The sequence below is a fragment of the Sprattus sprattus genome (assembly GCF_963457725.1).
Source record: "Sprattus sprattus genome assembly, chromosome: 11".
NCBI classification, from domain to species: Eukaryota; Metazoa; Chordata; class Actinopteri; order Clupeiformes; family Clupeidae; genus Sprattus; species Sprattus sprattus.
Genome location: NC_137909.1, coordinates 2,043,266 through 2,055,823, shown reverse-complemented (window position 1 = coordinate 2,055,823; position 12,558 = coordinate 2,043,266). Strand labels below are relative to the sequence as shown.

The 12,558-nt window shown below is 40.6% G+C and overlaps 1 protein-coding gene across 1 annotated transcript in view; it reads right to left on the bottom strand.

Annotated features, from left to right (window-relative positions):
• Positions 1 to 8,767: 8,767 nt before the first annotated feature.
• scamp1 (secretory carrier membrane protein 1) overlaps positions 8,768 to 12,558 on the bottom strand; it is a 49,052-nt gene continuing 45,261 nt past the window's right edge. The window contains exon 9 of the mRNA XM_080847934.1: positions 8,768 to 10,951. Coding sequence (XP_080704060.1) covers positions 10,787 to 10,951 — 165 coding nt within the window. The 3' untranslated portion in view covers positions 8,768 to 10,786. The remainder of the gene's footprint in view (positions 10,952 to 12,558) is intronic.

The following is a 12,558-nucleotide window of genomic DNA, read 5'->3' as shown; positions in this document are numbered from 1 at the left end:
TTCAGTGAGAAATGCTTTTTCAAGTTACAGTTACAGTCAAGTTACAGTTGATAGTTGTTTTTGGATAGTGTTGAGCACTGTGTGTTCTTGAAATAAAGCTTTGTTTTTTTGAATATTGTACGAAAGACTCCGTTAGTAATGGCGTAACGTGTGTAGGTCCCTCAGTTAAGATTAACAGTTATATATCGATACATCCATTGGTAGCCAATTCAGTGGCAGTAATAGTTAAGTTGTTAAACATAGGCCTACTGAGTGCCTAGTTTTCCAATCATCATTGTTTCAATACGTATGTGAGGCATTGTGTGCGTACCTGATAAAAGTAAGTGTGTTTCATGAAGTTATAGTGGGCTTTACATTGCTATTAGCAGCGATTTGCGGTTATCTTATATTGACTTATGTAATAAGGATGAGTTCATACTGTTCATACTGTAAATATAATACGAATGAGATCTATGTTGCTTAGTGTTATGTCCACTATGATATGTGTCCTAGGGCCTCATTTATAAAACGTACTTACGCACAGAACTGATCTTAGACTGTGCGTGTGAACAAATCCACGTCTTAGTACAGATTTATAAAAACCATCTTAGACGTAGAAAAGGACGTTTCTCTACGTCTGGTTTCAGTTCGTGTAAGTACATTTCCTTGCGGCAATACTGGAGTACTGCAGGAATTCAGGACTCTCTGAGTGCCGACAGCCGACACGCAGTTTCATCAACGTCAGCACCACCGTCACCATTTGGGCTAATGGTGAAAGGCCAAATTAATGTTTCCCTCAATAAAATCAAATAAACTTCAGTAGGAGATATGGCTGCATTGGCGTTGTTAGAGGATATTGCCAACTGCGCAATAAGGAGAGAGAGGGTTTTTTTGTGATCCCGCAGACTTTTTGACACAGGATGATGTATGTCTGATAAGCAGGTAGCTACCGCTTGCCGAGAGCGTTGTGCACAGTGGTGTAGTCCAGGGTGTACGCAGGTACACGGAGTATACCCACTTATTTTTCAGTCAGCATTGGATTAACCACTTCTCAAAACAGGGCGTTTATCATGTGCTGTATGGGCTGCTTAAAAAAAAATAAAGAGTTTACCCACTTCTCCAGGGACCACTACACCACTGGTTGTGCCCAAATGGCCTCTCGTCTAGAGAGGCGCACCAGAGGCAACCAGGTCATACACGTTCAGGTATTGTCCGTTCTTGGATTCCTGGCTACAGTAACATTCCGATGAGACCAGTCGAGCAATCCCCGTCATCATTAAGCAGAATTTTGCCCGATGTTCTTCGCAGTATACTATCCCATATGCCCGCAATTTATTAGATTTCCATACAGTGCCCAGCAAAATGTGAAAGAGGATTTCCTGCGTAAAACAGGTTCCCCAATGTATTCTCATCCATATTTCACACACTCAGAAAGCCTAGGAAGCCCACTTCAATACAGCACAGGTCGGTAGTGGACGCACCAAAGCCTTGGTGCTGCTGCCGCAGATGCGGCTTCTGGTGCCTCTCGTACCGCAGGTGCTGGTGCTTCGGAGACGTGTCTACTACGTGTCAAATACTTTGCTTTTGCCATTACGCCACCAGACAGGCTTTCTAACGATGTTTTGGCCCGCACCTGCTGTTCCATCAGCAGAACGTCGATGTCAGCCTCACTTTAATTCTTCTGTTTGCATGTTATTTTCTTGCTTGCCACTGTCACAGATAGTTTGTGCATTGAGGATGCGCTCTGTTTGTGCATTGATAATATGCTGATTAGAGTAAATAGGGGCGTTTTGAGGGCGGAGATTCAGTTGCGCACAATTTCATGACCATTTGTGATTTATAACCGAAGGATTGGCATACCCGTGTTTTTTGTGTGTACGTCTGTTTACTGTGGACCTCACTTACGCTCATTTCATGAAATGTCTTAGACAAAATGTAGGATGGTTTCTACGCAACGTTTTATAAATGAGGCCCTTAATAATATTGGTTACGTGCAGGGCTTTGAACCAGAATTTTTCCCAATTGGTTCGTTCCGATCAGAAACAGTATTTATAACGTATATAACGTATATAACGTTTCCGGTTTTCGTTCCAACCCTAAAATTGACGTTCCTGAACCGGTTAGAACAAAAAAATAAAGTTCCTGAACCGGTTAATAGCGTTCCGTGTCAGCTGCGGTACATACAAATAAGTAGGCTGATCATTAGGACTATAATAAAATAATCTTATATGTCTCTATCCTGTCATTAAACATTAAAAAAGCACTATAGGCTACATTATGTAAGCGGCAACTGTAATTCTGACATTTTGTAAGTATTATACATGAGTTAAGACAAGGAAAATGTATGCTATGTTGTTTATTGGGCAAACAAAACCTCGTCAGGGCCCAATCAGTGCATTTTTGTCAACAGAGACAATACAAATATTAGAAAAATACAATGGTATCTACATACATCCCTCAATGTTGTATTTGGATTTGTTAGTCGCGGGGTCAAATGAATAATGCTGCCGCATAGGATTCTCGCAATGTCTTCCCATCTGAACAAAAAAGTTAAAATTCCAAATATGAGAACTACCGTATTAGCCTACGTTTTAAATAAAGACTTAACAAATTAGGGTTGGTTATGCTGGGCAATAGCAAGGTAGTCTACTGCCAATGCTAACTGTCCAACTTAGCTATAATTTCATTTACTTGACCCTGCAGATTTTTACAACAATCCATTGGAAATACGTAGCCTGTCTTATAGAATTCCTATTTAAAAACAAACATGTGTGAGATACTTGGTACAATATTTACCTCTTCTTAAGATTGAGTTTGAGAGACTGGTGGCTACAGCTTGTGCATAGATTTGATCCGATAAGGCTACCAGCTGGCGGCGCGGCACGGTTCTCTAGTATCTAAGTTAACGACCGGAAGAGAACATCACCAATCATATTGCATTTAGGAATCTTGTGAAAGAGCGAAAAAATAACGTTATTAACCGGTTACTGTGGAAAACTCCATTCTGGACTGTGAGCCTACGTCCCTGTTAGGGCTGAGGCGTTGCGCACGCGCACAAACTTTCAGTTTCCTTTTCGCGCCAGCTGCTAAAAGGAGTTGACGTGCTCTGAAATACCATGTTAGCATAACGTTATTGTGTTGCCGTGTGCGTTGCTGCCAATGTAAGTTTGTAACTTCATATTCCTGTTGGCCTTGCTTTCTCGTGTTGATGTTTGATAGCACTGGCCGTTGTAATTAGTAATTTTCTGAAACAAACAGTTTTGGTCGGGCTTCGACACTGATCTAGATATCTAGTTGTTTCTGTGTTGCGGTTAGCTTGGAGTTTAGACTGCCAGGCAACTTGTGGTCTTGGAGTGCCATCTTGTGGTGAAGTTAGGTACAGCATTGTAATTACGGTACTGCTGATACACTGGGCGCTGGTACTTATATATTACAATCATAGCAATTCTGTTTATTGTATTATGGTGAACTCTAACCATTTATCATTATTATTGTGTATATTGTTCAGATATGCACACATTTATGTTCATTGATACAGATTGCTATTTATGTATATTTATTATGTTACATTCTGTATTTCTCTACTCACAGAAAACCACACGAACACTTTTCTTTTAATGTATGATTATTTCACCGCAAGCACCAACTGCACTTGACCACCTGCTCAACTGAAATAAATAAATCGGTTCTTACTGCACCTGGGGGTTGTGGCTGCTTTCTGATCGGAGTGCATAGCCAGATAGGGGCAAACCAGTTGGCAACGCATACGTACTTCACAGTTACCATTATTTTAGGTAAACGATTCTGATCCGGAACATATTTTTTTTTAAAGTTTCTGGTTTCGTTTCTGTTCCTATCAAAACATCAAAAGTTTCTGGTTTTCGTTTTCGTTCCGTGAACCGGTTCAAAGCCTTGGTTACGTGTAATTGTTATAGTGTAACAATCATTCATGTTGTCGATGTAATCCAGTGGAGTGCTGATTGGTCCCTATTCCCATTGCAGACCACACCCATATGTACCATATCATGCAGTGTCATGTAGTGAAAGCAGAAATATACAGTCCTTTAACCTCAGTAACAAATATTCTACTCAAAACCTGTTTTCTTCTCATTGTGGAATGCTATTTAAACCGTGCCGCCCAACTAGAGGTCGACTGATATGGTTTTTCTATAACCGATGCCGATGCCGATACTTAGAGGTCAGGGTTAACCGATAGCCGATATGGGCTGCCAATTTTTTTTGCCCGATTTTTAGGGCCAATATCTAAACGTTTTCCCATTAATTTGCATGCTAAAGCGTCACACTAATAATAAGTAGATGCACACAATTTTACCCTACTAGTATCTTAAGTCTGAAGTCCGTGCCCCCGTACACACACACACACACACAGCCTAATACTTACAAACATCCATAATCTAGGAATCCAGAGAACCCCCCCCCCCCTTTTTTAATGTATTATTTATTATTTTTGTTATTATTATTTTTGTTATTCTTTTCTTCAATGTATATACATATATGTATGTGTACAGACTATGATTTGTCTTTATTTTAGGGTTGCTGTCTGGGCCGTGGGAGGGGGGAGGGGGGAAGGGAGAATTCTTTGTAAAACTTGAATCCGTCACATTTGTTGTTAGTTCAAGAATTTTTTTTTTTTTTTTTAAATGCCGATAGATTAAAAAAATGACAAATATCGGCCCGATACATCGGCCGACCAATATATCGGTCGACCTCTACGCCCAACTGCGACCCCCCTTAAAAAAAATGTCACCAGCCGCCACTGATGACACTCCCACTACAGCCATGAGTGGCTGTCTCTTTAAACCAATCAAATGCTCACCCCTAACCTGACTCGAACCAATCAGAAATCTTCTAACTTTAGTCTAATGACCCGCCCCTTCTCACTCATTTGAAATCGTGTGTGTGACTAAAAACCCTTAAACTACTTAAATTAATTATGTTACATTTCTCCTTACTCATTAACAGTGATGGGCAAGCTACTTGATATGTGTAGTGAGCTAAGCTACAAGCTACTCTACAATAAATTCAGCTTCACTACACAGAAGCTACCCCTCATGAAAATGTAGCAAGCTAAGTTACAAAAACCTGTCAAAAGTAGCTTGCTACATTAGTAGCTACTTTTCAGTTAACACTCTAAGGTCCAAGGCCTTTTAGACTTTTCTAAGTTGTCTGACATGCCTTGATGTTTTTGTACATTTTGCTTAACTAAAAACATTGATGCACAAATGGAATATATGATTCTATTCTAGAAGACCTCAGCAATAATATTAGAAAAGGGTTCAATGTTTCCGTGGTTGTTCTTTTTATGTCTCTAAGACGAAAACTCAAAAATAAAAATATCCCGGACGAGGGATATAGACCTTTTAGTGTTAAACAAGCCAAGTCAATGCATTTTTAGTGATCAACACAACTGACAGTCAGATATAGGCTTAAATATGCTTACATTTATTAATTGAACAATAACCCAACACAGGGAACTCATGTCCACAGTGAAACTGAACAGTCCGGGCAGTAAGCTCCACGATCTGGCTGTGCAGGGTAATAATGTGCGTAAGGCAGGTGGGTGTACGACAGTCAGAGCAGGGACCAACAGGCGGTGTCTTTAGAAGCAGTAGAGTGCAGGTCCACCGTTAGCGTGTGGGTTGTCCGCCCTTTGCTGCTGGTAACCTGTGGCTTAAAAGTACTCCACTCGCATGGTTAGCTAATGACTAGCGGAGATTTTCCCTGCCTTACAGCTGCAGCTAGTTTGCCAAACTACCACCCGGCTATTGTTTACCTTTTATGTTCAGTGGGCCACGGTATTAGTGCTCCCCTAAGACCCTAATTCCAGGGCGTGTTGGTTCCTCCCCCATTTGAATGTCACCCCGTGACACCCATAAACATCCTGTCTTCTTAATTTGTGTGTGTTTGATGGCTGCAGGGAAACGAAATGTGCAGGAGAAAATAGCTTTCGAGGACGCTACTTCGCTACTTGATCAGTAAAAGAGCTTAGCTACTGAAAAGTTACTTGGTTTTATAAATAGCGACGCTACCGCCAAGCTACTGGCAAATGTAGTTAAGCTAGTAGCGTCGCAACTGCCCATCACTGCTCATTAAACTATTCCTACATATTCCCCCCTTTGTGTCTGATCAGACACACTAAACAATATCCTCATTACTCTATCAAATACACACCATCAATCTCCTATATGATAAAATTAATTAATTTAAATATCATACTACAAAACCCATTTTTAGCATTATTTTAAACAGTCCATACACTTCATCTCACTTAACATTAATACCCCCATACAAAACATCGGTCTCACTAGGGCAGTCCTTGATGAGCACAAAGAAATGTATACAGAACATACAGAATACCGTACAATGCAAATCTTGTCATGTGCGCAATATTATACATTTGATATAGCTTCCATATCAGTAGATTCCTTGAATATATTTATGTCCATGTTCTGATGTTCCTGTATCCTGAGGTGCAAAAGTCCCTGAACCTTGCAGGTGAGAGCAAAAACCTTTTTCTAAGGTGAAAACTGAACTCACTGCCCTGTCTTCTGTACAGCGACACCTTCTGTGGCAACCCTACACCTCCTTACACCAGTTTCTGACTGCATTGTTGTGTAAAATAAGAAACATACAAAACAAACAAAACAAAAAACATATACAAACTAGAAAATGCATTTCCTGAAGGAAATACCAGTGCATGAAATGCAAAGGTTAAGAAAGGAAGAAGAAAAGAAAGAAGAGTGAAAGAAGGAAATAAGAAAAGAAAGAAGAGTGAAAGAAGGAAAGAAGAAAGGAAAGAAGAGTGAAGAAAGGAAAGAAGAGTGGAAGAAGGAAAGTTTGAATGAAGTTTCTACGTTAAGCGGTTCGGGCTGAATTAATCGCAGAAAAAGGTAAGACGAAGAAGAAGAAGAAGAAGAAGAAGAAGAAGAAGAAGAAGAAGAAGAAGAAGAAGAAGAAGAAGAAGAAGAAGAAGAAGAAGAAGAAGAAGAAGAAGAAGAAGAAGAAGAAGAAGAAGAAGAAGAAGAAGAAGAAGAAGAAGAAGAAGAAGAAGAAGAAGAAGAAGAAGAAGAAGAAGAAGAAGAAGAAGAAGAAGAAGAAGAAGAAGAAGAAGAAGAAGAAGAAGAAGAAGAAGAAGAAGAAGAAGAAGAAGAAGAAGAAGAAGAAGAAGAAGAAGAAGAAGAAGAAGAAGAAGAAGAAGAAGAAGAAGAAGAAGAAGAAGAAGAAGAAGAAGAAGAAGAAGAAGAAGAAGAAGAAGAAGAAGAAGAAGAAGAAGAAGAAGAAGAAGAAGAAGAAGAAGAAGAAGAAGAAGAAGAAGAAGAAGAAGAAGAAGAAGAAGAAGAAGAAGAAGAAGAAGAAGAAGAAGAAGAAGAAGAAGAAGAAGAAGAAGAAGAAGAAGAAGAAGAAGAAGAAGAATAATAATAATACAGGGCATTTCATGCACTGTAATAAACAATTCAGCTCCAGTTATGAATGCATTGTTATGCAGATGGTCTGTCCTAATATGTATTAATGTTCTGCGCACCGTTGTAGATGTCCACCAACAAGCATCCCCTTCAAGTTCCACTGATGAATAGGCCTCCCATCGCATTCTGCCGGAAAGCATTCTCTGATGATGTCCCACCGCTTACTTTTGCACACTAATACACTAATTCCATGTTTCATGTAGTTTTTTGGCTACTCACACAATTCCCTCTGAACGAGTACCTGCAATTGATAAACATAAATCTGACATTTCATTATGTGGAAAACTGGTAAAACAACAGATAACTCTAAACTGCTCAAGGGGTTCACACACTTTCAAGCAGCGTTGTATATAGGTAACCATAGCAACCAGCTCAAAGTGGATATGTTTGTCCTTACAGCCTTCTTATTATGCATATGGACAGCCCTCATCTGCTAACGGGTGGGTCGTTAGCAGCTGTACCATGATTATCTTGTTCCCCCTTGTGAGGAGAAAATGACTATTTATGCAGTTGCACCCACATTTGGCACCAGTTTACAAGGCGAGGTCAGGGATGGATTACGGAACGGGCCTACCGGGCCCATAAGCATTATGTAGGTTGACAAGACGTCCTCTTTTACCCGGAAAAAACTTTGTTGCGGGGGGCAGGGTCGGCATGCTATACAATGCCCTGCCCCCTCCAACGAAGTGTCCTCCTTTTCAAAAACTCAAATCTGTGCAAAGGGGAGGGGGCCTTTTACATGTCCAGGCCCAGGGGCCCATGGTTTCCTAATCCGTCCATGGGCGAGGTATCTTACATTATTCTGGTGCCTTTGTGAGGCTGGTACCTATTGTATAAGCCAGGTGATGCTGCAGTCTGAAAAGAGATGTGAAAAAGCATATCTCAGTTTGCTGTAGTGTCTGAAAAGTGACGTGAGTGAGCATTTCGGACTTCTTGTAAGGGTTTGTCCTACATTCACTACTAAACATATCAATCATGGTATGCCTGTGATCTGTACCCAAGTTACACCCAACCATTACCCAATTGGGCTGCCACACAATAGATCCAAATGACCTTACCTCATCCTGTACTACTACTAATATAATTACATCTATTATCATTACATCACTACTATCATCATTACATCTATTACTACTATTATTACATCACTACTACTTTTATTACATCTACTACTACTATTATTACATCACTACTACTATCATTATTACATCACTACTACTAATATTACATCTACTACTACCACCCAGGTGAGAAAATATCCCACATCTGTAACATTGAAAACAGATTGAACTATCACAAGGATGTGTACTTTAAATTTTATTTTGTGTTAATACAATAAATATACAAAACTCAAACTACTCGACATGCAACTGAATGAGAGACGAGAGTGCATTTATACAGTACAGCTCAGTTCAGGACAGGTGATCAATCAACAATTTTACAAAATATACAAACATCCCTTAAGGTTTTTCTTCAGTCACCAAATAATAAAAGGACCAACTGATTTTTCAGTGTCTTCTCAGTGTTTCAACTACATACTTTTACCATCAATTATTAAAATGCACAACTCAATGCCACAAGCCATTGCAACACAGTTAACATCATGATATCAGCCTGCTGAAATTTTCCAGGTGATTCTTTGACTGAAAGCATTTAAAAAACAAACAAACAAACAAAAACAGAAGAGAAAGGAACAGTATAAACATACAGGTGAAAATGGTGGAAATGTATTTATAAAAGAACAACTCACTGTAGTTCAACACACAAGCACACACACTGACTATAAAGAAGTCAGAACTACTCTGAGAGAGACGGTGAAAACAAAACAAAACTCTGAAGAGGTGCAATGTCTGTCTTTCATCAACAGAGTGTAGCTGAGGGAAGGACACTCATTGAAAAGTAACATAATTCCTAAAAGAAAGGACCTTCATTCACACATGCACACACAAACGCGCAGCTTTAAGTCATTACCTGGAGCATTCATTTGAACAATTAATCTCATGAGATGGATGTGGCTGAGACCATTTCACAGGTCAGCTAGAATGAACTAATCCACTGAATTAAAACAAAAGTTAAAGAATTAAAATATACAGACTCTACATCGGCAGCCGTGGCAGTGAAAAAGAAAAGAACCGTATGAAGGTGAAATAAGGACCAAAGAAGTAATACGCCTGGAAATGAGTTCATCTCTTTCCTCTCCTCTCTGACCGCCTGAACACCACCCGAACAGCCATACCACACACACACACACACACACCACACACACACACCACACACACACACACACACACACACACCACACACACACACACACACACACACACACACACACATATATGCCACCATGATTTGTTCATCAATAGTCTTGCCATGTGACAGAAAAGCATTTCAATGGAAAACATCCAGTTCTTGTTTTTAGAAGACAATATTATCAAATAATAATTTGAATCTTCAATATAAAGCTAGTGTCCTCATTTGTAAGAAAGCAGGCCAATGTCCATCAAGTTCTGTCATGCATGTTTGGAGTGTGTCCTTAATGGGAATGATTTTAGGGGGCATTTTTCTTCCTCAATTTTGCTCCATCTTTCTCTCATCGGTTTTCATTCCAGGAAACTAAATACAAATAGACAAGCTTGGAGTTTCTCCATCACCTCTGCTAGGGTTCAGGTGAAATCTCGGTGGTGAACATATACATTTGTGTTTAGGCATCTGTAGTTTGTAGGGCCTTGCTCTAGGAACTAGGCTAAAAGAGGGAATGACAACAGAAAGTCAATCTGGGAGAGGATATATATATATATATATATATATATATATTTATGTATTTTTAGGATGGAGAATTTAGTTACGTTCTATTTATATCCCACACAATATCTGACTGCAACAGAAACCAATGAAAAGGTGCAAGATGTGACTGATACACCGAGTGTGTATGATTGGGTGGGGTGGGGCTTCATATTGGCAACAAAAATCAATCTAACTTCCTGCATGCTGTAGAGCTTGTGGACAGGGGCATTGCTGAGGGGGGAAGGACAGAAAGATGGATCTGCTATCCAGACAGATAAAGAAAGCAAACATTCTGTTAATTCTCTCGTCATAGCACTGTGCATGCCTTCACACACCCACACGTTTGAAAAGACAGAGGACCTGGGGGGTGTGGTCGGACAGTCACTGGAGTGCACTGAGCCAATCAGGAGGCTGCTTACACTCATTTGCTGCATGGATGAGAGTGGCTTGAGGAGGCTGGCCAGGGCTTGTGAGTACAGTTAGGTGGAACAGAGGATCAGAGCGTGGACAGAAAAAAAGGACACTCCTCCGTGAGCCAATCAGTTGAAGGCTCCACGCGCAGCATTATTCGCAGCACTAGTTGCAGCAGTAGACGCAGCACTTGCAGCCGCCGTCTGGACAGTCTTGTTGGCCATGACGCCGGTGGCAAACTCCTGTTGGGCCTTTTCAAAGCTGGCCCCAGTTGTCCGGTACATGCCATGCACCTGCACACACACAGACAGGAGATACACAGAACACCAGAGTTAAGATATACAGGGGAAGACAGACAGGAGATACACAGAACACCAGAGTTAAGATATACAGGGGAAGACAGACAGGAGATACACAGAACACCAGAGTTAAGATATACAGGGGAAGACAGACAGGAGATACACAGAACACCAGAGTTAAGATATACAGGGGAAGACAGACAGGAGATACACAGAACACCAGAGTTAAGATATACAGGGGAAGTTTCTCCCTCTGTGTGTGTGCAACCTTATGTCTGGTAGTGTACCTAGATGTGTGTGTGCAACCTTATGTCTGGTAGTGTACTCAGATGTGTGTGTGTGTGTGTGTGTGTGTGTGTGTGTGTGTGCGCAACCTTACATCCTGTAGAAAACATCACAGACTCATGCCCCCCAGAGTCTTCAATGGCAATACCAGACCTGCCAACATTGGAAAATGTGTTTGAGTACCACCCCGGTGCGGCGCGGCAAGATTTTGTGGCCTTCATTTTATTAGTTATAATGCTGTTGTTGCATGATTGAACCAATCGACGACATTCTGAGCTAATAAATAATGCAGTTCTGAACCACTTTAGAAGGCCTAATGAAATAAAATAAAAAGACTGTGATAACAGTTATAAGTGATAACTGTGACAACTAATTTGTAGCCTGGGATGTTATTTCACTCTAGGCTCCTTAGGAACTTCTCACACAATGGTCATGTTGTATTTTTTCCCTACCTTATACCTATCAAGTGTCATGATTCATCATTCTTTTTTCTCCCCACGTCTGATGTTCGAATGCAAGCCCAATTACATGTGATACCAGGACTAGACAACTGCTAAGACCAAATGATGGCGCTGTGTTTGCTTCTTTATTATTTAATTAAATTCTAGTCAGTGGAAGCATTTTTTTAGGCTATTACAGACATCCCAACCTGCAAAAAGTCATTTCAGGGAGGTATTCCCCCCCCCCCCCCTAGGCCTACGTATTACTGTTGTGGTCCCTAAAAGTTATAAAAGCATAATATCATTCTATAGGCTATAGCCCTATGCAATTCTTTGTTAATTATGTTTAAATATGTAGATTACTTTTACTATTTATTTATTATATGCAGCTAATACTATCCTATTTATGTTAACTGCTTTTATTTGTATTCCATTGCAACTTTAAACAAGTTTAAGGAGCTTGTTGTTTTCATGTAGCCCTGGCAACTAGCTGGCATGAATAATATGCACATGAAATGAAACTTTTTTGGGGGCACTCTCCCTGTGCCATGGTGCCCCTGTTCCTAGATACACTGAACTGATGATTCGGTTCGGGAAAAGAGATAAAAGGCCGCCCACACTGAAAATTGATTGGTTGACTTACCGAAACAGGCCAATCAGGATGCTCCTGAGGCACACACGCACACTGCCTCACACACGCACAGTCTCCAGGTCCCTCTCTCTCTCTGTCGTGCGCGCTCTACACAGATGCTAACACGGTTTGGAGCACGTCGCTCGCTCTAGATTCCGGAAGATTTTAAGTCATTTGCGGGCAATCAGGGAGTGGTTATCAATATGCGGGAGACTCCCGGAACTTCCGGGAGACTTTGGATGTCT